Below are 23,159 nucleotides of genomic sequence, written 5' to 3' on the forward strand. Positions count from 1 at the left end.
TTAAGGATGACGGCCACAGAAGGTACATGAAGAGGTCCAGTCGGTTTATCACAGTACTTGATAAATAAATAATCGTCCGGGCGGAGGTGCAGGGGCCATCCCAAAAGCGCGCCAAAATCCTTGGAGAGCAAGAAACAAAAAGTATCCAGCACAACCCAAGCTCATCATCCGCCAGCTCTCCCAGGTCTGATCTATCGAAATACAACATGGCGTCCACCTCCCCTACAAAACTTCGAGCTCTCTACCGCTCCTTCCTCCGCGAACTGCCATCGAGGCCGCTGTCCGAAAAGTCTCGCTCGCCTCTCCAAGCACGCATTCGCAACACAATAGCTTCCAAGCCCGCCACCTCGGTCGAACAAACAGAGCAATTCCTTCACTATGTCAAGTCGCAAAGGATATACGCGACACTACTCGAGAGATATAATCCGGGCATGGGAATGGATGAGGAAGAGAGGGTCCGGTTGACAGCCAGAAGAGTGGGGATGAATTTGCCAGAGGAGTTTGCACCCGAGGGGTCAGACGGGAGTTCTGGGAACGGAGGTCAAAGTTAATACAGGAAATATCTACGTTTATTTTGCGTTGGACGGATGAAGGAAGACGAGCCTAGATGGAAAGTGCTTCGCCTGTCGCAGGCACCGCCAAATCTCTCTGGTACTCCCAGATGGAGCTGGTAGCAAAAGCCGACAGCGGGAACAGCTCGTTCATTTCACGGCATCGCTGGCTGTACGAAGTACGAATCATGCATCATAGCATACCTTGGGGGGCCACTGGCAAGCTATGCGATCAATCACGACTAAGCAATTGGAGTTTGGAGGTTCCACGGCGTCTACAACAGCATTTTGGGTTAGAATGGCCAGTACCACAAGTACTACGAATACTTCTAGAAAGCCCCGGCAGCTCGAATTATGTATCAACATCATGTGACGGATATCCCTCCGCACGTTACAAAACAATATACTGCTTATCCGCCTGAGAGTCTTTGGTATGGAAGCTTACTGTGCCGCATTCCAAAAGGCGTTCTGGAAGGACCAAGCCTGCGACCACTCCCCAAAATGCCCAACCGGGGCGTTGGGACTGCAAGGTTAAGTACTTTCTTACTGGTGTTGGCTTTTGTTGGCTTGTGTTCGATGTTATTTATAGCGTTGGTGGCTTGTTCCCGGTTTCCTTCCTTTTCCTCTATTTCTGTTATTGCGGAGTAGTCCCGGTTTCTCCACGTCCCAGGAAAGCATCCACAGCTTGGGGATATTCTTAGTATCTAGTGTGGAGCTATGAATGGCCTCAACGAGCACCGCTGAACAGGATGAATGAGTTCACAGAAACCTTAATGCTGAAGGGCGTATGCATCCCCAGATTGGAGCAAAGCTTGGCATCCCGTCGCCGGCTCATGGACAAGCCGAGAAGCATGAAGGATGGGTGGGAGCTGCAGCCACGGAGATCTCTGCTGGATGGTTATTCTTGAAGCAAGATACGTGGGCATGGTTGCATCATGCCATCACGGATATCTTATTGCAGCTGCAGCGCTGCAACTTTGTACGTAGGACTTACCAAGATACCGAACACCACCTGGCACGATGGCACTCTCAGGTCTCAGCCAATGCGCCGCCAAGCTGCATCCCTTCCAATGTGACGAGGTCTCCAGAACGGAGCGTAGGCGCCGACTGCAGTTGAGCCGTCAACTTACCACCAGTCTGCCGGCGCCCATTGGCCTCGTGCTGCAGCGACGAGATGCACTTGCAGGGCGGCGATTCAGTGAGGCCAATGGCAAAGGTGTGCACAGTGCTAGGTAGGCACTCCATATTTGGAGCCCCGGGTGGTCACAGCACAGTGGACACAAATTGTTGCAATGCACGCCCTGGCACTGGTATCTGGGGTTCTGGGGGCGCTGGCTGGGGCCTGCTTAACAGTGGTAAGTAGGGGCTCGGTAAGTACTGCAGCAGCGCCAGCAATAGATATCGGTGCCATAGTGCTAAGTGGTGCCAACTTGTTAGCACTGCTAGCACTCTCCCCAGGGCCCAGTGAGCCCTAGAGGCTTGAGGCCGTGAGCCTGGAGCCTTACGGAGTCGCCCGCAGCCCGCAGCTAGCAGCCAAGGTACCTCCCTACAGGTACCCACAGCGTGCTGCCTCCCCGTACCTCGACCTCCCGGTAGGGTACCACCGTGAACGCCCCATCCTCCCCCCCTAGTAGTTGGCCCCGTTGTCAAAGACACCTTAAGGGAGACCAGACCCCTCGCAAGTTTCATCCACGACGAGCCTCAATATCTGCCTCTTTCCCCCCCTTCGCGCCCTGCTCTCTGGTTTTCGTTCGAGACGGCCAGATGAGTCGTGACCAGAGCAGATCCGTCGCGAGTCGCCAGAAAGGTCGGGTGCTGGAGTTTCGCGTATCGACGATAGGCGTCTGTTGCTATTTTAGGATTGGGACGCGATAATGGCGACACTGCGAGATCTCACTCCACGGCGTCGACATGATTTGAGTCCGCTCACGACCTCCCTCGCCGTGAATCAATCGCCATTTCCCACGCAGACGCCCGTCTCGGCCCTCTCCTCGAATTCGCTGAGTGCCCCGTTTGGGTACCATCCAGCCACCTACACCCCCGTGAGCGCCGTCCGACAATACAATCCACAGCAATGGACCTCGTCACCGAGCGTGCCTTCAGACAATAACAACCACTTTATAAGTCGACCGGATTCCGAAGGTAAAACAGCCCTCCTCTTATGTTCTTATATCCCGCCAGCGCGACAGGCTGCGAGTCCACGGCCAGGTCTGATGTGAGACTAATCGAGATCTAGCCGCGGTCCCTGCCCCCCCCCCCTATTCCCCCCCGCGGAGTCAACGCACATCGACGATATCCAACGAAGACCCAGCCGCTGGGGTATCGCCAGCAACTCGGGTTTCTCCTGTAAATATATACAGATCATCCCCGGAACCCGGCTCGACGCATGCCTTCCCTCCTCCCCCACCGACTCGGACTCGAGCCGGTTCGAGTGATAGACCACCCAACTTGTTCAGTGGCATATCTGCTTTCACAAGGCGGCCGGGCCCAGAAGTACAACGGGCTTCCCCAGAGATCAATGCGGCTCCGCAGTTCACGGAACACCGGCCGGTGCCAATTGTCACTGAATCTTTATACTCTGAAGTTGGTCAGGTAAACTCTCGCCCACCAGCCTCCAGAAGAGCGGCCTCTGCCGGAGCGACAAGCACACCATCATCCTCACGCGGGTCATCATCATCAAGATGGGAACCCGGCATGCCGCTACCTCCTCCTCCCCCAGGTCCCCCTCCTCCACAATCAAGATCTCAAAGCATGTCTCGATCAACAGATCGAATATTGTCTCCCCCTACTCGACGGCCTGGTCCTACATCAAATTTGGGTCCAGTACCACCCACTCCTGCTGGTTGGGTGGATGAGGATACATCTGGAAGAGGGAGATCCCCCAACAGGGGACTCACAATTGATACCTCAAGCATTAGCTCTAGTATAAATTCCGGCACAGCCGGCGAGTCCAACTCCGGTTCAAGTTCATCGGGCCTGGCGAGATCGGGACACGTGAGAGGCGAATCTAAAAGTATACGAGAAAGGAGGAACGAGAGCAAAGCTAGGAGAACTGCCTCATCTGAGGAACCCTCAAACAATCCTTGGCACGAGGCTATCACTCCAGCGGATATAGCGGTACCATCAACGACCCTTGGCCGAAGACCGACCATAAATAAATCAACTCCAAGAAGCTCTAGGTTCCCCGGTGGAAGTGGACAGACCCCAAAATCGGCCGAGATGTCCCATCTGAACACACCGAAATGCGATACAGCTGGATCAAGGGGATCTACTCCTCGCCCGATGGCCTCGTCAAGCCGGCTTGAAGCTCCAACACCTCCATTCTCTCCGGGTCCATCCAACGCCGTATTTGGCGAAGATTCTCCCGCCATCCCACCCAAGGCATTGCCCACCCCACCACCGCAAGCTCGTACGTCAAGCACTGGAGCTGCTATGACCGGGCCCATGGCTCACTCGAGGTCGGGATCACGCCAATCGAGCACAAGCGATCCGTCTGAGCAATTTGCTCGTAGTGCAATCGAAAGACACAAGGCTTTCGCACAGAGGGAGGCCACGGCCACGACTGACAGTGAACGTGTACGCATATTCGCCGATTTCATCGTCGCTGAATCCCGACTTCGACGCGAGAGATACGCAACTGCGATTGACGCAATGGGTTCCGAAATACTTGAGCTAACACGGGATCTATTTCGACCGTATAGCAAGTCACGTAGGACATCAAGCGCTTCACGTTCGGCTGCATGGACACCAGAGTCCTCCAATCCGCCCATGTCTCCTACAATGAGATCTCATAGAGGCTCGTTAATGGCTGCCTTACATGATAGTCCCCAGCTTCAGACAGAGCCGACCCCCGAATCTAGCTGCTCATCTCCAGCAGCGGGGCGACCAGATTCAACTTGGTGGAAAGGTTATATGCCATCCTTGTCACCAATTCCTAGTATGAGCGTTAGTGAAGCCCTAGACGGGTCTGATTCTCGGGGCCGGCCTTCGAGTCGATGGTGGGAGGTTAGCCAGGAAGGCTCAACAGGGACTCCATCAATGAGACTTGAAAGATCGAAACGTGAATCGAAGTATATGGGGATGCCACGGGAGCTTCGAGAAGCTTTGCAGAATGGGGATACCTCTACTTTAGACAAGGGTAAGGGCATAGCAATTACGGGCCCAAGCGATCAGAAAGTGTACGGTCAAAACGAATACCCACCAGAGAAGGCCGGTTGGCATGAACAGGATTCAACACCTCCTACGTCCCAACAAGCAATCTGCAGATCTTCTGGCACTTTCTCGCCGGCACTTATCACGCCCAACCCCAATCACCTAGACGTCTCCCGGTTGGTAACACTTCCACCGCCATATCCTCGTCACCACCCAGCCGTCAATAACAACCATCCTGATCTGACCTCCATCCGGACTTCTGTCCGTAGCCTTAGCGACTTTGTCGAAGTAGAAGCGACCAAAGATCGCTTCATCAAATCGTCGACGCAAATCCGCGAAGACCATGCAGCAGCAGCATCGAAACGCCGAAACTCTCTCCGAGTCAATATCCAGCGCGAGATCGCCTCAGGAAACATGTCATATGCCGATGCTGCAAAGATCGAGGGGGCTTCCGAGCAGTCTGAGCAGGAGAAGACCAAAGAGGCATCAAAAGCAGATTTCGAGCTCTTCCAGGCACAGGTTGTAATGCCCTTGAATGACTTACTCATGGATCGAGTGACGCGTTCCACGGAGCTATTTGAACAGCTTCGCTCGAAACTCTTCGTAGACGCGCAGGAGCAAAGCCCGAATCTGACACAAGAAGAAGGCGACGAGCAGCCTGAACTGCTGGAAAAGCTTACACTGCTGAAATGGATCTTTGAGGCAAGGGAACAATTGCATAGGGAATTATTTGACTTACTGTCCGACCGCAATGACCGCTACCGCGACATGGTCATCACGCCGTATCGCCTTGCCGGCAACCAGGAGAAGGTAAAACACGCAGAGGACTTCTTCTCGGAAGATGCGGGGAAGAGGAAATCTACATTCGAGCAGGAGGTGCTCAAGCGCACGGAGGAGTTCCTGGATATCATTGAGGAGAACGTCGTCCGTGGTGTCGAAGTGCAGCTTAGTGCCTTCTGGGACATTGCTCCGAACCTCAGTCGGATTACGGAGAACATCCCGGGGGACTTGACGGGGTTCAATATCCAAATCCCGTCCGCGGAGTATGAGGAGAACCCCAGCTATTACCATTTCCCGATGCAGTATCTGTACAGCCTCCTTGGCCACTGTGAGAAGAGCACGTATCAGTTTATCGAGAGTCAGACGAACCTGCTATGCTTGTTACATGAAGTCAAGAGCGGTGTCACCATCGCTAATTGCCGGCTGATGAGGTCGCAAAGAGTTGCGCAGGGCGAAGAGGAGGGCGAAGTGGATACCGAGTTAAAGGAGGTGGAGCAGGACGAGGAGGTGCGGTTGACGGACGACCTGAAGGAGAAAGTCCGGTGCGTAGAGGAGCAGTGGAGCAGCGCCCTCGGCACGGAGCTAAAGGAAGTAAAAGAAAGAATTACTCGATTCCTAGTGGAGCAAGGAGGCTGGGACGACGACCAATGATGGAATATCTCCTTTATGTGTATTTGACTGAGTTTTTGCGGGGGTTAGAAGTGTGAGGGCTTGTGAATATTGGATACCCATTTAAAGTTTCTTGGATAACTCAAAACAGATAGTTGTTCAATATATAATTTCTCTACATCAAACTGAAAGGAATGTGACAATATATAGAACTAGCTATATTAGCGCGCGGCGGCGGGGTTTCTATTCGAAGCAGGGGCTGACAAGTATGGTTACATTCCCCGGGATATCGAGGCGATAGAGAGACTATCTACTGTATCTATCTGCAGGAGGGAGCGCGGGGCGCCACACGATAATAATCTCACTTGGTGTACGGTATTCCCCTCCCCCCTGCGTAGCTTATCTATACTTGTAAGACAATGGAATAATTTAGTATTATGGATATTCGAGACGAGGTGCATGATCTGCGCGCCCATGCACACATGAAATGCGGCTGGAAGAGAGAGAAAAAACCCGCGGGAACGAATGAGCGACGCGGGAATGGACATCCAAGGCATTGAAGAATTGCTGGATATTACCAGCCGTCCCAGGTGATCGATCGCCCATCATCCATTGAGCGAGGGGGAGAAAGCTTATTGTGCAGCTGATGAGATAAGGTAATGCGGGATACGGTGTGCGATGAGGGTAACTAACTACTAAGCTTGGCAGTACAGAGGGTTTGTGTTCTCGGCCGGTTGGTGATGGTTGATGGGTAATGTGGTGATGGTATTCCAAGAGATGCTTACGACTTGCTGACATTTTTGTTGAAGTGAGACGACGGGCAAGAAGCGCCACACGCTGGGAAGCTTTTTATGGATATGTATGTTAGGTTATAATTATAAGCGTTCCACAACTTGCGATTCCATGGTTGTCATCAGCGCGTATTTCTATATTTGAGATCATGTTAGGATGGGAATAGATAGGGACGGACAAACCATATGTTGGCACGGCTAAGCTAATGATCGTCGTCGTCACGCCAGCCTCGTAGGTTGTGCTACCTCCAGCCTGGAAGGATATGTAGCTCAACATGGACTTCGAAGTGGGTGGTCGTGGCTTGAAGACCTTCCGACCATCCACATCAACGTAAACAGCAGCGCAGTGGTGAAACGGCGACGGATCGGGGCTGGAGGATGATGATGTATGTACTGCGTATGTGGGGGAGATCCGCCACAGGAGGAAGGAGAGGCATTGCGAAATGCGAAACGCGGAGGTCGAAACAGATTCGTTCCTTCGTCCTTCCAACGGGTTCACAGAACGCATGTACTTCGCACACACGACGGGGCCCAACAGGTCTTTAAATAAATCCGTCAGAAATGCAAACATCGGTCGAGTTTAGGCCATTATGATTGCTCGCCGGCGGCTGGAGATTGCAAAGCAAAGCGCTGCCCAGGGGACAGGAATAGTATCCAGCGCTTGCTGGTACTCGGTTCTTCACCAGGCGCGGTTTGATGCGCGCAGAGGAAGGAGTTACATGTTCACAGTACTTGGTACCGTAGCCGCCGCCGTCCGCAAGCGCCAGCAGCCCTCCGGCGGAGCTGGCGTCTCGCTCAAGCATCAAGCATTCCTGCGAGATTGTCGTTGTTTGAGGACGATGTAAATAGAGATGTAATGTAGGATCCCCTGGACGGGCGGGTATGGGCTATTATTGAGGCGGTACCTAGGTAAAGGTATGTACAGTATCCTCAGTATGACTGACACCCGGGAATACAAGCGCCGCGGGTTTATGAGCACGAGGACGGACGAGCTGTTGCGTACGAAGTCCTAGGTACGTAAGGACGAGAGATAGAGACCACGGAGTACGAAGTATAGAGTATAATAATAAGAGTACGGGCGTATAGATTCTGCTTCGTAGGGGGCAAGACGCCTGCACAGCCACAGCCTTGCCTCACCCGTCGTGCTGACGCCGCGAGTACAGCATGTTACCAGAGTGCCCGCTGTTGATGATGCTGTGTACCCCGGAGGTCCGGGCCATCGAGGCTCTCAGCTTGATTTGATTTGGCAAAGACATAGATTGCGTAGATTACATAGGTACCTAGCTTAGCCACCAACTCCCAGCTGATGGAGCGGGCTTGACCATCTGTTGGAACTTGGGGGTTCCGGTGTTGAAGGTTGAGAGCATCGACCTGTCGACTGGTAGCGGCTCTTCAGAACCACTCCAGTGTGGCGGTGGGAACGGGGCAGTGAAGATAGTGGATGCTGCAGACAGGACGGGCGAGCCAGTAAAGGACGAACTTGAATGCTTTCGCACACGGCCGAACACCGGTTCCTCCGTACTGCTACCACTGTTCGAAAATATGTACGAAGTAGGTATGTTGTTCTGCTGGCTCTTTGGCGTGTTTCACTCGGCGTCGTCGTCCAAGGCCCTGGTGGCGATCCCTCCGAGCTGCCCTCGCCGCCTCCTGGAAGCTAAGGTACAGGCAGGACTCGAGTACTTCGTACCGTACCTACGAAGTAGTACGTACGCCTCTATTTCGCTCAGCATCGTCGTCGTCGACTTTGACTGGCCGTCCAGGCTTCCTTCAGGCGTCGGAGCTCGGCGGATTGGTGCTGGTTGGTATGAGCCTCTCTTCTCTTGCTCCAGTCATGTTGCGCTGTCCAGCACTTCGTAAATGCCACCCACCACCAATGCTCCAGCCTCCAGCCTTCCAGGCCATGGGCGCATTGTTGCCTCCTCTGACGAAATGACGCCGGATTAACAGCAATAATCTCAACCTCGGCCGCGTCGGAGCCCAGCCACTTCCACGTCCCAGATTTTCCGGAATCTCTAGACTTGCGACGCGTGACTCCAGCTGGTTCCAACGCATGATGGCTAGTACGACGCGTGCCCAGCGGCCATCATCACCTGCGCCCATTCGCAGCTCTCCCCCTTACGCCGTACTAACGAGCCAGCTTCTTGTCTCGCGCGCACTCACAGGCTGGGACTTGGAAGGGATGTCAGGCTGTCAGCAGGATGGCCCCGTCGAACCTGCGCCTGCCACCGCTGCGTATGAGCACGGCGACTGATTCCCGCTGGGGAATCGTCGTCTACGGACGTATTCGCTGGGTGCGTGGAATGCTGGGAATGCATGACTGGCAATGATATCCAACCTCCTCAGTCCCGGCCGGCATAACTAGATATATCATCCACCACGGCGCCGCATTCTGCCTTTGTCTGGCCGTCTTCTCGTCTTCTCATGCCCCACGGAACTGTCGCGGCCTTATTCTCCGTCTCGAACGCATCAGCAAAGCATACAAGCATCTCACCATACCATCACAGCAAATAGTTAGTTGGGTTACTACGTACCTATTGCCCTTTCTGTGAGGCTGTGATTATCATCACTGGGCGAAACATCGATAATCCCCCGTTTCACCATCTTATCAGCCTCCTTGCAACGGGGATTCATTGGCAGCGCAGCAGCAGCCGAAACAAGAACTCTCTCCCTGGAGATCGGTTTGTTGGTAGTTCCCACTTGGGGCCAACTCGACTCGTCCTGTCATCCCAACGGACCTGGAAACCAGCCCTCCCTTCAAAGGGCCCACGACGACCAGAAGAGCGCATTAGCATCTTTAGTGCCACAACGCCACACCCTTCCTGGCAGCCTGCCATATCATTCCGCACAGGGGCATATCTCTCTCCCTGGGACCCGCATCCTTGCTGCCCTGCCTTCGGCTGAAACTGCATCCTCAGCCAAACGCCAGCGCCTGGAGGGACGGCCACCTTATTCGGAGCCAGCCTGGGCCAACCATTGCGCATCGAGGGGTAGAATTCCTTACCAGAGACCAGAATAATCTGACTCGGGCAGGGAGAAACGGTTAGAGGGATAGGAAGCAATCAAATCCAAGTACGGAGTAACTCCTGCAATCCTCATCTGGCCCTCCCTCTGGTTCACAGCCATCCATACATCGGCCGCCAAAGGGTCGACCCCCAAACCAGGCGCTCCATCGCAGGTAATATATCTTCGGCCAGTCCCTCATATCTTTCTCTTGCCTGCTCATCTCACCTCACCTGCTTCGAGTGCGACTTCGACTTCGAAATCCAGCTTCGGCTTCAATAATAATATCCTCGCGCGCTCCCCCGACCTGGCTGTCGGCAAACCCCATTCCACACTCACTCGATTCAGCAAGAGGCCGATCACATCCCTCAGGAGTACATCTTCCACAACTCCCACGAAACAACAAGAAACGAAACACGGACACTTATCCCTCCCCTTTTGACGACATTTGAACGGACCAGCTGCTGCCACCGTCTGTGCGTCCCCAGACTTGACCATAGTGCCCTCGGACAACCCCTCGATCGCTCCAGCAAGGGCTTTGTCGATCGCGCATATTCGGCCGGTTCACCCTGCTGCATTCCTTTCGAGCCCAAAGTGACCATAATAATCAAGCCACCCGCTTCCCGCATCGATATCAGCAGCAGCATCAGCCTGGGGCAGATCCTGCAGGCTGCAAGCGAGGCTTTGTGAAGCCGAATCCTTCTCGCGCTCCGTCTTCGTCACCGTCAGCTTGGACACCGCCGCACGGCGCCCCTTGCGTAGCATAACAGGCAGTCGGAACTCATATAGTCGTCAACTTCGCCGTTCGCTGCATAAGTGTTACTGCTGCGCCAGGTCAAGCTTCAGTAAAGCTTGGGTTTTTTGGCATCTGGAATATAGACTTGCAATTTCCGCTGGTCGGAACAACTTCGTTCCTCTGGGATTCCTCGCTCTTCGCCTACCCCAGCCCCCTGGTAATAGCATCATTCACCTACTCCATACAGAATCGCTACCCACGACGCCGCTTCCTCAGCCTCGTTGTGCCCTCAGCCTTCCACTCCGCCGCCCACAATAACAACAACAACAATTCCATTGACCGAGTGCCGATCTATTGTCTCCATCCACAAACAATACAACAATAGAGACAATACTAGACCGATATTATTTCAACGTCGAAACTCCATCTACCGCATTCTTAATCTTGAATTATCCTTTTCCTCTTTCTCCTCCAACACTCTCTCCATCATCACATCACGTCTCATATCCAACGCGGCTTTCGTTATCCATCCATCATGCCTCGCAGCGCTCGAGAACTGAATGAGGCTGCCCTCGATCAGTTCATCTACATGCCCGTCAGCTCTCAGATGATCAACTATCTCGCCATCAAGGCTGCAGACGTCATTCAATGCGAAACCCCCGATGCCCTTTCTGACGACCTACCACCTTCGCCACCTCAAACACCCCCAGAAGATGGAACCACCACTACGGCTCGTAAGATCCCTTCCCTAGAGCGATTCATCAGCAACTTGGTCCGCAAGTCAAATGTCCAGGTGCCCACTCTGATGACCACACTGGTCTACCTCGAGCGGTTAAGGAGGCGGTTACCACCTGTGGCTAAAGGCCTTAAGTGTACTGTCCACCGAATCTTCCTAGCTGCCCTCATTCTCTCGGCCAAGTTCCTCAACGACTCCTCGCCAAAGAACAAGCACTGGTCTGAATACTCGAGTGTACGAGGCTACGAGCCCTTTGGCTTCTCAAGAACCGAAGTCAACCTCATGGAAAAGCAGCTTCTCTTCCTCTTGGACTGGGATCTCAACATCACCGCGGATGACCTCTACACGCACCTAGATCCCTTTCTAGCACCAATCCGAAGTGATATTCAGCGACAAGAAGCCAAGGAGATCAGAAGGAAAGCTATGAAGGAGCAGAAGCGATTGGAACACGAAGCAGCCCGCGCTCAACGCGCTGCCGACAACCAATACTGGACACCTGTGTACGAGGAGAAGCGCGCGATGCAGTACGAGAACCAATACTACGATCCCACTGGAACCCTCATCAGAGCTGTATCTACACAATGTGATTCTCCGCCATCATCAATTGACGTCCCCGATCTGTCTCGCAGTGGCACCGCCGACACCTACTCTTCCGCCTCATCCTCAGCTTCATCATACGTCTCCTCCATCTCAAGGAATGGCACCCCAGTTTCGAGTATCAGCAGTTATCGCGATGACCTTGAGCCATCTTGCGACGGTTTACCACGAGCTTACAGCGCCAGCCCTACACACGTGGTCCGAGATATCGTTCACGTGCACATCGCAAATCAGCACGTGGGAACTGGTAAACATGGCATGTTGCCTTACGAGATCGAACGGGAGTCTCTAGTTGAGGGAAAGCCCGCCAAGAAGGCGCGAATTGGGAGCAACATCTTCTCAAGATTCCTTGGCCAACGAGAACGACAGTATGCATAGTGTGGAGGATCGGACGAATTTTCTTTGTTACCTGCTTTTTGCATTAAATGCAAGATGGATTGCATAACGGGCGGGACGGTTGAAATGTTTATAGATGGACTCATTGCTATGTTAGAGTTTGCATTGCATCGCATGGCGTTGGGGATCTGGGCATACCTAGTTATTACTATGGGTTTAATGTCATATCATCACTGGCTTGAACCGGTTGAGATTCAACCTCAACTCCTCCATAGTTTGTACTATGAGAACAGAGCATTCGAATACTCCTAATAATACAAAGCATTGCAAAATTACCTAATTGTCATTTTACACTTAAAGCACAATGTGATTGACCTGGTTGATATTATCCCCAGACCCCATCCGATCCACCCCTCCAAACGAACGGCAATCAGCACGTGACTTCAGGGGGGAAGTTCAAGCTCACGTGCCTTCGTTTTCTTCTGTCCATTCAGGTTCCTATTGAATACTATCATCTCATGAACACGTACGTAGTACACTCTAATACATTGCATTCCTACATCCTACTATATCAACCTTAATCCTTAACTTAATACCATGGGCAGCATCCCGGGACTTTCCCATTTGCAACGCTACCTCATACAATAAGAATCGGCAAAGCTCGCTTCCCACAGTAAAGTTCTACGCCCCCCTGGCGGAGTGTTCTGGTTCTCAAAAACAATAAATCCCACCGAGAACTCAGCGGGCACAAATCCACCACAGAGTAGCAGTTTACCCCATACCCCATGTTCTTGCATAACGAAGGTTCTCACCCATACGGTTACCAAAAAGCCACTCGCCCCCATTCTTCGCATCCTTTCGTCCTCTAAACATGCGCCGTCGCAGATCCCTGGCCATCCTAGAGGAAGCGATCCATTCCTTCGTCCTCGCTATTTCTATTTCGATTACCAGCCACAGTTAGCAACTTTGGGGTTGCTCTGCGCAACTAGGTTACAGAGTACCGACATGTACTAGCTGGGGATGGCCTTCGATGTGCATACCTTCTTGAGGACAGCTGTATCTCTTTTTGTTTCGGAAAGGAAATTATCTCCACGGCCAAGTAAGGTTAAGTGATCCCTCATGAAGCTACGAATGCTACTCTATACCCAGATCTACCATTCTTTGAAATAATTAATGTAACTATCGAGGTTTCGAGCTACGAAGTACATTCATCCTCGGAATCCCCGTCAACCGTGTCAAGTACTGCGAGGAGGCGGTGTGGAATCTTCCTTTTCGTGGAGAGGCGGGGGAATGCCATTTTTTTTGTACTACTGTACGTACGAATTCTGCCTACCTCCATTAGCAGCTTGAAAAATGCATGTTGGTAGGTAAGGTAAGCAGCAGCCTAGAAGCCAAGGCAGATTGGTGGGCAATCCTTCGCGCACGCGACAGCTGTGGTTTTTGTTAGTCCGAATAAGAATAATCACTACTACTAGGCTGCCAGCTGTCAGTGCAGTAATAATCTACAAAGCTTTGTCTTGGATTGATGGTGCAAGTTGCGTAGTGTCGTAGCTCGCAGCAGCTCGTAGTTCCATACTACTCGATGAAACACATTTATTTCCTAAAAATATACTTCGTAACCCAGGGGTTTATTCCCTCCCAAGAGGCGCGGTAGCAGCAGCGAATATTGGCTCTGTTTTGGAACTTGCGCCGCATTTTTTATGTCGGACCCCGAAGTTACAAGTCTTTGTGGCTTCTGTATGATGATGATATGGTTAGCGATCTACTCGGTCAGGTAGCCCTGGGGTAAGTCCCATTACTGGGGGACACATTATATCCCAGATCACTGAACCTAGAACGAGGCATTGAGGTGAACTTCGATCTTGCTTGCCCCCTATTCCGGCATCTCATGATGGCCAGCAGCTTCAAATTGTGATCCCGCATTTTTGTATTTAATAAGCGAGAGGTTGTTAATAGGATGGGGTTTTATTCGATTAGCAAATTAAAGTAGTTGCAACACTTGCTACATGAAGAAGGGCGCCGTTTATCTTCGATGGTGCTTCCGAGTACGCCGGAATTGGGTTATGCGCCGTCCATGACAAGAATACAAAATACGATACACTAGACTGTAGTGTTTATTGCGCAGTGCTGATGAAAGAAAGAGCATTGAGGCATGTTGGTTGTCGTCACGGATATACCCAGGTTCTATCTTCCACATAGGAATAAACACACTCGTGCGTTGCTCATCTTATCAAATCCATATCAATCGAAAGCCAGGTTGCTAATCCAAGTCTTGGTTAGGGGCCAATATCTCAGGTGTGGTTTTCTTCCCACTGGATCGCTCGTTGCCTTCATCCTCGTGGTGTTTACTTCAAAAACCATAGGTTGTATCTACTACATAATTTGGGCATCATGCTTAGAGAAACTCTAGAGCTCATTATGAATAACCCGTAAAACGCTATACAGCGATTTTTAAATCGAGATTCTTACTGTGTCTGCTTGGAGAAGGCCACAGCGGCGTTTCTTTAACTTTCCCACGCGAAAGTTGTCAGGATATGTGCCCGGCGGTACCTCAGACATATTCAAAAATCCTTACATGTATACCCCCAGCCAGCCACTTTATACTCAAGACCGCTCTGACAGCAGTAACTTTATTCATTTGGTAGTTGCAGGCAAGGGGTTACGAGCTCGTAATCAAAAGTACATTTGCATAAGAGCAAAACTGAAGCTGAGTTCCAGGTAATGATTCTATATAAGTCGTGATGACTTTCAATATAATATAATACACAACATGATATTACGGTCGAACGTGTGTATTGCACATATCAGAGCTCATGTTAAGCTTGTACTTTTTGGTCATTGCCTTGAAGTAGTCATATCCGCACCACCAAAATGCTATCTATAAGTCCCGGACATGTGCTTATTAAAAAAGTCCTAGCTTCATTAACTCCCGAAAATGATGACTTCTATCAACGCTAGGGATAGCAGTTGAAGCAACCATATGCAGTAACAGCTCTAAGCACCAACTCGCTATTCAAAACAAAGCACGGCAACCGCTAACACACAACTCGGGTATCCTTCGCACGCAAAAAAAGCTTATAACCAACAAGCCATCTCCCAAGAGATACTCATCTCATAGCAGGTGGCGGGACCTCTATGGCAGGAGCATGCTGCAACACAGTGTCTATCGGACTATCAGGAACGGTAATATTGTCTAGCAGACCAACGACCTCCTCGCGCTGCTGCACCGCGTTCCATTTCCTATTATTAGCAAGAGCATTTGCTTCCGCATCTCTGAGCCATTGGTCCCATTGTGGAGTGTCTGGCGCAGCACCGCTCTTCTTAACCCAACCAATCCTCTTTGTCTCCCGAATAGCATACCACATAGTCCTCGTAAAACTTGCCTTCTCCTCCATGGTAGTGGCGTGATCAGGGGTTATATCGGCGTTTTGGGCATCGATCGGGGTGACGTCCTTCCACTCATAGATTGACAGATCCCAAAACCAATCCTTTTTCATGAGGGAGACCATCCAGAAGGCACCGTTGAGGACAATGTAGGAGCCACCTATTGCGGCTTGCATTGGGAAGTCGCAATTGCCAAGCAGCACTACAGAAACCATCAGAAGGAATGTGCCAAATCCGACCAAGACCCGGTAGGGCTTGTTGCGGCAATAGTACTTGCATTCCTCGGTTCCGGTATAGAGCTCCCGAGCCACATTTTCGTTGCACTTCACAATGATGAATGCTCCTTCTCGGGTTCGGATGGCGACGTCTCCATCAGGAACTTTGGAGTGGAAGACTCGTTTTGTCAGAACTGGTGACCACCACGAGGCGTAGCCGATAATGGATGAGGCCATGGAGATTGTTACCAGCGCCAGGACTGCCGTGCCATCTTGGATCAAGATTGCCCACACGAGGAGCCCTATCGTCAGGAGAAATGATGTGACGGAGAGGACATTTAAAGGGGAGAGTGATTGCGTTGGTATATGGGGCTTGGTCTCGCCGGTGAGCGATTCTTGGATCTTTTGGAAGGTAGTTTTGCGCCGTCGTAGTGGAGTAGGTTCGCCGCTCTCTAGACCACCAACATCAACGCTCGTGGAGGCGGACCCCGCTTTATTATTCTCCTGCACGGTACTCGCGGTCCTCGAGGGCGGTGGCGTCTGGTCCTTGTGCTTGATCTCGTAGACTTTGAAGGAAAATGGTGGAAGGTCATCGAGGGGGTGGATGATGTTGGGAAAGAAGTTGAGGGTGGAAACGAGGGTGCCGTTGTAAATGCCAACCACAGCTGACGGAAATTGTGGCATTCGAGTTGGACGACTGGCTTTGAGGAGGGTTTGTGGGGCTGGGATGATTCGAGGTAGGAGGCAGGTCCACGAGGAAGTCAGTGTCTGGGAATGCCCTTCCATGGAGCTCTCGCCGATGACGGCCAAAAGAGACACGATGTCCAACCTCCATCCTTCCCTCTCTGCTCTGGCATCCGCAAACCATGTTCCTGCCATTTCAAAAGTTCCGATTTCCGTCTTGTTTTTAATCTCGAAGGGCGTTGGGGGTTGTCGATATATCGATGAGTGGGGTGTTCAAGATTGTCTTCGTCTCCACAACAACGGTCGTAGCTTCAATCTCAGTTCGTGGCCCACGGAACAGGGCTTCGATCAACAGTACGGTAGGAAAGAGCTTGAGAAGAAGGTCATGACTATGTGCAAACTAGACGCGTCAAAGCAAAGGAGGGAGGGAGCCCAGGACAGAAAATGGATTCCAGCAGGCGCCGCGTTGCCAGGCCTGAGGGTCCTCGTTGGTAACATCCTGGAGCTTGTGAGGTTGCTGTGTGGCGCCAAGCAATGTTTCTGGCGCAAAATGACAGCCTTGATGAACCCCGGTCCGTAAGCTGCATTGGGCTGAGACTCGAAGCGTCCTGGACTGAGTTGGGGCTATGAAACAAGTCAAAAGAGCCTCATGGGCGTCCAGACCAGTCAAACGTATGAGGTTTCTGCGGCTTTGATATTGGTTTTAAAATCTGGGCATTGGCATAAACAGTGACATAAGCATGCGATGCTGTCTGCCAAAATGAACATGATCAAACATTAAGGTTGGCGGCACCACCCTTAAGCCTTAAGCCTTAAGCGGCAGCCGGGATGTAGCGATACTCCACTGTCCACCTCTTGGGGGCGGAGACTCCCACTCGTCCCGTAGCCTGGTGCAGGGAAGAGGCCCCTTACTTGTACAGAGTAGTTGTCTTGTACTCGAGTATAAATAATTATTAACCATAGCCCCATTCTTCGTAGCAGACAATGATTTTCTTCAGCGACATCCAAGGGACCAGTCATTTCGGATTCTGCGCCCACGCCCCTCATGGATTTTCCATAATCGTCCAAGGTCAACGCGGGTATCATTCGTTATCTAGTATTCTACTCATGCTCTCGTTCATAAAGACATTTCAAACCATCGTAAAAATCCTGACGCTTCACAGGAGCCTGGCGCGGGAGCCCCATTCATATCCAGCGTGACCTTCCAGCATCTCAGTTGTTAGCTGGTACTTTGTGTTGACGGGTCGGCCATGTGTCGTTGAATCTTGAGGAATTTAATTCCCTTCATCCCCTTCCCGGGAAGCCAGGATAGAAATTTTCGTAGCACCCTTAATAGGCAATGCTCAATTGCTGTCTGTCGCTGGCTCCCATTTTGCTAATTTGGGGCCGTACTCCTCGATAATCCACTCGCAGAAGTCTTGCCACCTCCTGGTCCATTCCTCAGTGACATCCGCCAATTGCTCTGGCTCCATACAGCTGTGTTCCAAGCTCCACATGGCAAGTTGCTTCCAGCCGTACAAGCTCATAGAATCCGCACCGATCATGACTTGATAGAAGTCATGGGACAACGAAGATCTAAGAATATTAGCGGTGATATTTGCGGAGACAAGCCGGATTACTTACCTATAGAAAGTTGCATTATCGCTGTTAATTGTACAGGGTACATCATTCGCTAGTAAAATCGGAAGATGGTGTCCCGCGATAGTTGGGGTGAGGCCCAGCACTTCGTTTGATATAGGGCAGGATTCAATGGCTATTTTTCTCTCTTTGAAGATCTCCATCAGAAGAGGATGCCTAGCAATGCCATAACCATGCCCGATGCGTTTGGCGTTCAGGAGAACCGCATCAAAGAGGTTACCGTCGACTTTTGTGCCAACATCTAGGGTCTCGCCGCAGTGAAACAGAAATGGTATATCCAAGTTCTGGGCCCTGCAGTTCTTGCGAAATTCTAGGAATTCGGGGACGAAATGGCGGAGCTCGTTACCCATTTCTTCATGACCGACGAGGTCAAAACCTGTAATTATATGAGCATGGTTAATTATTTAGTTAAAGAGGGCCGCCTGGCTTGGCTTACCACAGAGAAGAGTCTTGTACTTCTTCTTCAGATCTATACATTCATCTAGCGCAGTCTGTATCTGCTCTTTGTGGAACGATCGCGGGGTGCAATAAATCACTTTCATTCCCCCAAAGTAGTCGCCGCTTTCCCGAATCTGCTTCATGGTTGCCTGAAGCTCCTCGTCGATAATCTTCATGATTCCTGCATTTCCAATGGAATTTTCTCCGTCGTCTGTCTTTAGAGAATTCGTGCTCATGAAGTTCGGGCGGATTTCGGCATACTGGATATTGTCCTTGACAAAGTCTTTTATGCATGCCCGGGTATAATTCCGAAATGCGGATTCATAGGCAAAGAGCCCCTTCATCATTTGAGTCCGGTAATTGAATCTCTCCCAGATACTGCAAAAAGTTAAAACCTCAACGTTTCATCAAAGGGACATGGGACTTACCCATGACCTGTCTGGTGTGTGCCATGGGCCTCCTCTTCCGATATTATCATTTTCCTCTCTAGCCAGGCTTCGGCTCCTGACGTCCCCTCTAATTCGTGGCCGTTCTCTTCAACGAATTTGAAGTGCCGTTGAAAGTCTTTGTACGGCATCCACGTGTTGCAAATGTAGTCCTCCTCCCAAACGTTGCCTAATGGGTGGTACGCTTTATCACCAGCGGTGTTTCTGGGGTGGGTGGCCTCGTGCTTCGTCATAACCATGAACGATATCCGCGACTTGGCAAAGTTTTCTTGAGTTGTCAGAGGAATGGTGCTCCGGATATACATGGCGTCGATATCCCTCGCTTGCTGGATCAAGAACTTGGCCGGGAGGCACGAGTTGAAGTGGATATGAAGGTGCGCGCCCTTGGGCATCCGCCTTGCCACTCTTATGAGCTCGGTCTTATCGATCGTATCGACATTCCCTAGAAAGTGTTCCCCTCGTTCGACTCTCTTGCCCGTGGGATGGCCCTGAGCATCATGTGACCTCCCATACGTTTCAAACCAGTCATAGTCTCTGATTTTCCGAACTAGCGCAGCTGCTTCCTGCTCCGTTTTGGTGGAAAATAGAGTGGCTTCAGCATCGAAAGCGCGATCTGCTTCTGTTGACAGCAGGTCGCCCCGGGCCTTGTCGTAAGCCGCGGTATCATCAAATTCTCGCGGGGTGAGGGCGGCGCGCCAGCGCTGCTGGGATCTTGTGCTGGGCCTCTCAATTCGAGGCATCTTAAGGAGCCGTCGCGGTGGTCGTGGATGGAGCTGCGCGTGAGTCTTGCCCTCCGATGGCTCGTCGCGCGCTTTATCAACGACTGAGCAGAAAACGCCCATCCTATTCAAACCATGGCCCCCCCCTACGGAGTAGGGCGCCTAGTCCAGAAAGCTATGGCTGTGCTTGGGGATATATTTTGCGGGTATATAGAGTATGTCAACTCGTTCTAGTGCAAGTGACGGCCGGCTCTCATAGCGGTGGAGCTCTCGGCGGGGGCGGGGGACGGGGATACTTTCGTGGTGTTGTTGTCCAGAGCTTTGGTGCTCCAGCTCCCGAGGGAACGACGCAGGTCCTGCCTGAAAGCCTTGGAAGCTGTGTCGCAGGGGAGGGTCAGAGGCCTACTGCTGGGCCTGTTGCTCCGCCACGACCGGGCTGCTGCCAGAGCTTTGCGATCGCGTGCGATCGGGAGGTGATTGGCTGCATATACCATGAATCTACAGTTATCGGCGTGGCTTTCGCACCTGATTGTTTGACGGTTCGCGGTCCTGCGCCGGCGGAGAACAGACCGGCGCCGTATTTGGGCAAATGGGAAACTCTGACTCGTAGCAACTCTACTAAGCCGAGTAATTAAGTGAATACAAGTGCTTCGTAGTTTGGGAGCTTTGGGGAGAGTCTTGCAGAGTACCTTGCGTATGTGGGTCTAGAGGTTCATAATATTTGACTTTCAGGGCATTATGGGCGTTCGGGAACGGCCACAGGGACAAGCAGTCACTGGAACAGTCAAAGAAGGTGCCACGTGCCCAACTGCTGCTTGGGTTTTGGAAGTGGCGAAGAGGAGAGGGATCATGCCGTTCACAAAATGCAAACCACAAACGCGTTGGCTAGAAGGTTTCTAGAAGAAGTTCGGAAGGGCAGGTTTCAAACACTGCCTAGGTAATGCTGCCCATGGAAACTCAGTTAGCTTCAAAAGGTTCTCCTTCCTCCTCCTCTTATGGTTAGCCAGTCCGAAACCTATACTACAGAACTACATAATACATGTACCGATAGTCCAGAGTACGCACGTAGTACCGGGCCCTCATGTAAGGCTGCACAGGAGGCAGAACTTAACGGTCACCCGGCCCCACCAAGGGCCTCGTCTGAACTTCCACGACACATGCGACATGCGACGTGGTGTTTATCTGTGACCCAGCCTCATGAGCGTTCCATCATGATTACGGACTGCCGTCTTAGATTCATCTGACGCATGCGGCCACCACGTATAAAGTCTCTATCCGCCCCAGTCAAACACCCATGCGCACATAAAGGTGACCCGGTGTCTATGGAGTACGTGAGAAACTGAAATATGTTACCAAATAGTGGGTGTTTGCAGGCTCGTGAGAGCCTGTCCACGGGAATAGGATACCAATTCTGATTTAGTGATTTATTTGACGATGAGTACATAGCAAGCAAAAGTGTATCTGTCTAGCACTGCCCCCAAAGAAACGCCAAAAGTTCAATTACCCGCCGCTCCTTGGTTTTTTGCGCTGTGCGCTTTGCCAAGTCACTCTATCGCTTTTGGTACGCCTGGCCTAATCGTCAAACTTAATTCCCTTCTTGCCTTCGACATCAATGTACCCTCCCCGATAGCTCCCTCGCTTCTTTTTATTCTTCTCCTTGGTAAACCCTTTCCCCTTGGTCACGATGAGATCCTCGTGGGCCTTCTGCGCATAGTCGTACGGCACATATGCGTTACTGGCCAAGCGCTCGTCTACCATAGTGTCCTTTGGGATTCTAGAGAAGGGTACGTTTTGCTTCTTGAAAGGCTTCGCAACTGGCTCGGGGGGCAGCGGCGGGGAGAGCTTGCGGACCTTTGGCGTGTTTCCACTCTTCGCCGCTTTGGACTTTGGTTTTGATTCCTCTTCATCCGACGATGATGAATCGGAACCAGAGGTCAATTTCTTGGGATCATCGGAGAGAGTCGCGCTAGTATCCGAAGCGGTAGCTGGTTTCTCGTTGGTATCTTCTTCTGAATCGCTCTCTGAGTCGGACGACTCTGAATCGGATGACTCCGAGGAAGAATCAGGCAATGGCGTCTTTTGCGCAAGAGAGTTGGTGGAGGAATCGGAATCGCTGTCAGATCCGGAGCTTGAGTCAGAGTCAGAAGATGACGAAGAGTCAGAAGAAGATGACGAGGAGCCACTCTCAGATGAAGAGCTAACATCCGTCTTGGCCTTCTTCGTCTTTGGACCGTCACCCTTCGAGGCGGAATGAGAGTCTGACGGGCCGCTGCTGGGCGAAGCTTTGCGTTTTAGGGCATTGGCTTTTGGCTTCGGCAATGCAGAATTCGCTGCTGGCGCTTCCTTCTCATCATCTGCGTCACTGTCGGAACTACTTGAAGAAGAAGATGCTGAAGAAGAGGATGCGGAAGAAGAGGATGCGGAAGAAGAGGACGACGATTTGCTGCTGGACACCTTAGTTGCCGGGGCATCCTTCATTTCCACGTCACTGTTGTCGCTGTCATCACTGCTGGTATCGCTAGTATCGCTGGTATCGCTGGTATCGCTACTGCTCGGTTCCGGGGATTTTGCCTTCGCTCTTTGTTTCTCGCTCTTTGTTGGCTTTGCATCCTTCGACTTCTTCACAGGAGCAGTGACACTCTCGGAGGCAATTGTCTTCGTGCTTGTGCTGCCTTTCTGGGCCTTTAATTCAAGCCATTCATTGTAGATAGTACTGAGTGAAGGTACGCCAGCAGCAGTGTCTTCCGCCGTCTCTGCTCGGCTTTTGCGCTCTGTCTTGAAACTAGTACTGGTGCTCGTGAACTTATGTTCGGAAAGGAATGCATCGATGGACTCGAGTAATCGGGACGAGGGAGCGGGTTCCGAAGACTCTCCTCCAGCAGCTTGACGCTTGAGAAGAACTTTTGCGAATTCTTTCTCTTGCTTCTTTCGGGCAGTTTGGTTCTGAGGTTTGGCGGTCGACGCGGTACCAGTGGCCGGAAACATCCAATCTGGCTGAGGTTGAGCAGAAGCGTTCTTCCGCTTCCCCAGCTTCTGAAGGTTTGGATTCCCCGCCATCCTGAGCTATGTGATGGAGGCTGGTTGAGGATAGGTAGGTCGAGGTTGAATTTGCAAAGCAGAAAGTAGATCTCTTATCGCAGCCAGAAAAAAAGTTTCGGAAAGTGACAAGGGACAGAATAATTCATTAAGCGAGCGGCGGGAACTAACTTGAACTGGGGCGGTCTCGGCCCCTGCAGGCCTTACATGCGAGAGCGCGCCCACGGCTGAACCAATAGAAGCGCAGCACTAAGTGCCTTAAGGCTTAAGCTGTAGGTACCTCTCCAGGTTCTGGAGCACTGGAAGTACCT

The 23,159-nt window shown here is 51.7% G+C and overlaps 6 protein-coding genes across 6 annotated transcripts; 3 read left to right on the forward strand and 3 right to left on the reverse strand.

The window, feature by feature from the left end:
* Positions 1–206: 206 nt before the first annotated feature.
* On the forward strand, positions 207–551 carry BP5553_03925 (Uncharacterized protein; the record flags this gene model as incomplete). Its single annotated transcript, XM_032012548.1, has 1 exon — positions 207–551. The coding sequence occupies one exon, from the start codon at positions 207–209 to the stop codon at positions 549–551; it is 345 nt and encodes a 114-aa protein (XP_031872241.1).
* A 1,874-nt stretch (positions 552–2,425) lies between these two features.
* BP5553_03926 (Uncharacterized protein) lies at positions 2,426–6,134 on the forward strand (the record flags this gene model as incomplete). Its single annotated transcript, XM_032012549.1, has 2 exons — positions 2,426–2,693; positions 2,788–6,134. The coding sequence occupies 2 exons, from the start codon at positions 2,426–2,428 to the stop codon at positions 6,132–6,134; spliced, it is 3,615 nt and encodes a 1,204-aa protein (XP_031872242.1).
* A 5,020-nt stretch (positions 6,135–11,154) lies between these two features.
* On the forward strand, positions 11,155–12,330 carry BP5553_03927 (Cyclin-like protein; the record flags this gene model as incomplete). The annotated part of the gene is made up of 1 exon (XM_032012550.1): positions 11,155–12,330. One exon carries the CDS (start codon positions 11,155–11,157, stop codon positions 12,328–12,330), a length of 1,176 nt encoding a protein of 391 aa, XP_031872243.1.
* A 3,065-nt stretch (positions 12,331–15,395) lies between these two features.
* Positions 15,396–16,766, reverse strand: BP5553_03928 (Uncharacterized protein; the record flags this gene model as incomplete). The annotated part of the gene is made up of 1 exon (XM_032012551.1): positions 15,396–16,766. One exon carries the CDS (start codon positions 16,764–16,766, stop codon positions 15,396–15,398), a length of 1,371 nt encoding a protein of 456 aa, XP_031872244.1.
* A 1,148-nt stretch (positions 16,767–17,914) lies between these two features.
* On the reverse strand, positions 17,915–19,935 carry BP5553_03929 (uncharacterized protein; the record flags this gene model as incomplete). The annotated part of the gene is made up of 4 exons (XM_032012552.1): positions 17,915–18,146; positions 18,195–18,585; positions 18,646–19,025; positions 19,076–19,935. 4 exons carry the CDS (start codon positions 19,933–19,935, stop codon positions 17,915–17,917), a joined length of 1,863 nt encoding a protein of 620 aa, XP_031872245.1.
* A 1,449-nt stretch (positions 19,936–21,384) lies between these two features.
* BP5553_03930 (uncharacterized protein) lies at positions 21,385–22,869 on the reverse strand (the record flags this gene model as incomplete). The annotated part of the gene is made up of 1 exon (XM_032012553.1): positions 21,385–22,869. One exon carries the CDS (start codon positions 22,867–22,869, stop codon positions 21,385–21,387), a length of 1,485 nt encoding a protein of 494 aa, XP_031872246.1.
* Between the last annotated feature and the right edge of the window lie 290 nt (positions 22,870–23,159).

The sequence above is a fragment of the Venustampulla echinocandica genome (assembly GCF_003357145.1).
Source record: "Venustampulla echinocandica strain BP 5553 chromosome Unknown scaffold_1, whole genome shotgun sequence".
NCBI lineage: Eukaryota > Fungi > Ascomycota > Leotiomycetes > Helotiales > Pleuroascaceae > Venustampulla > Venustampulla echinocandica.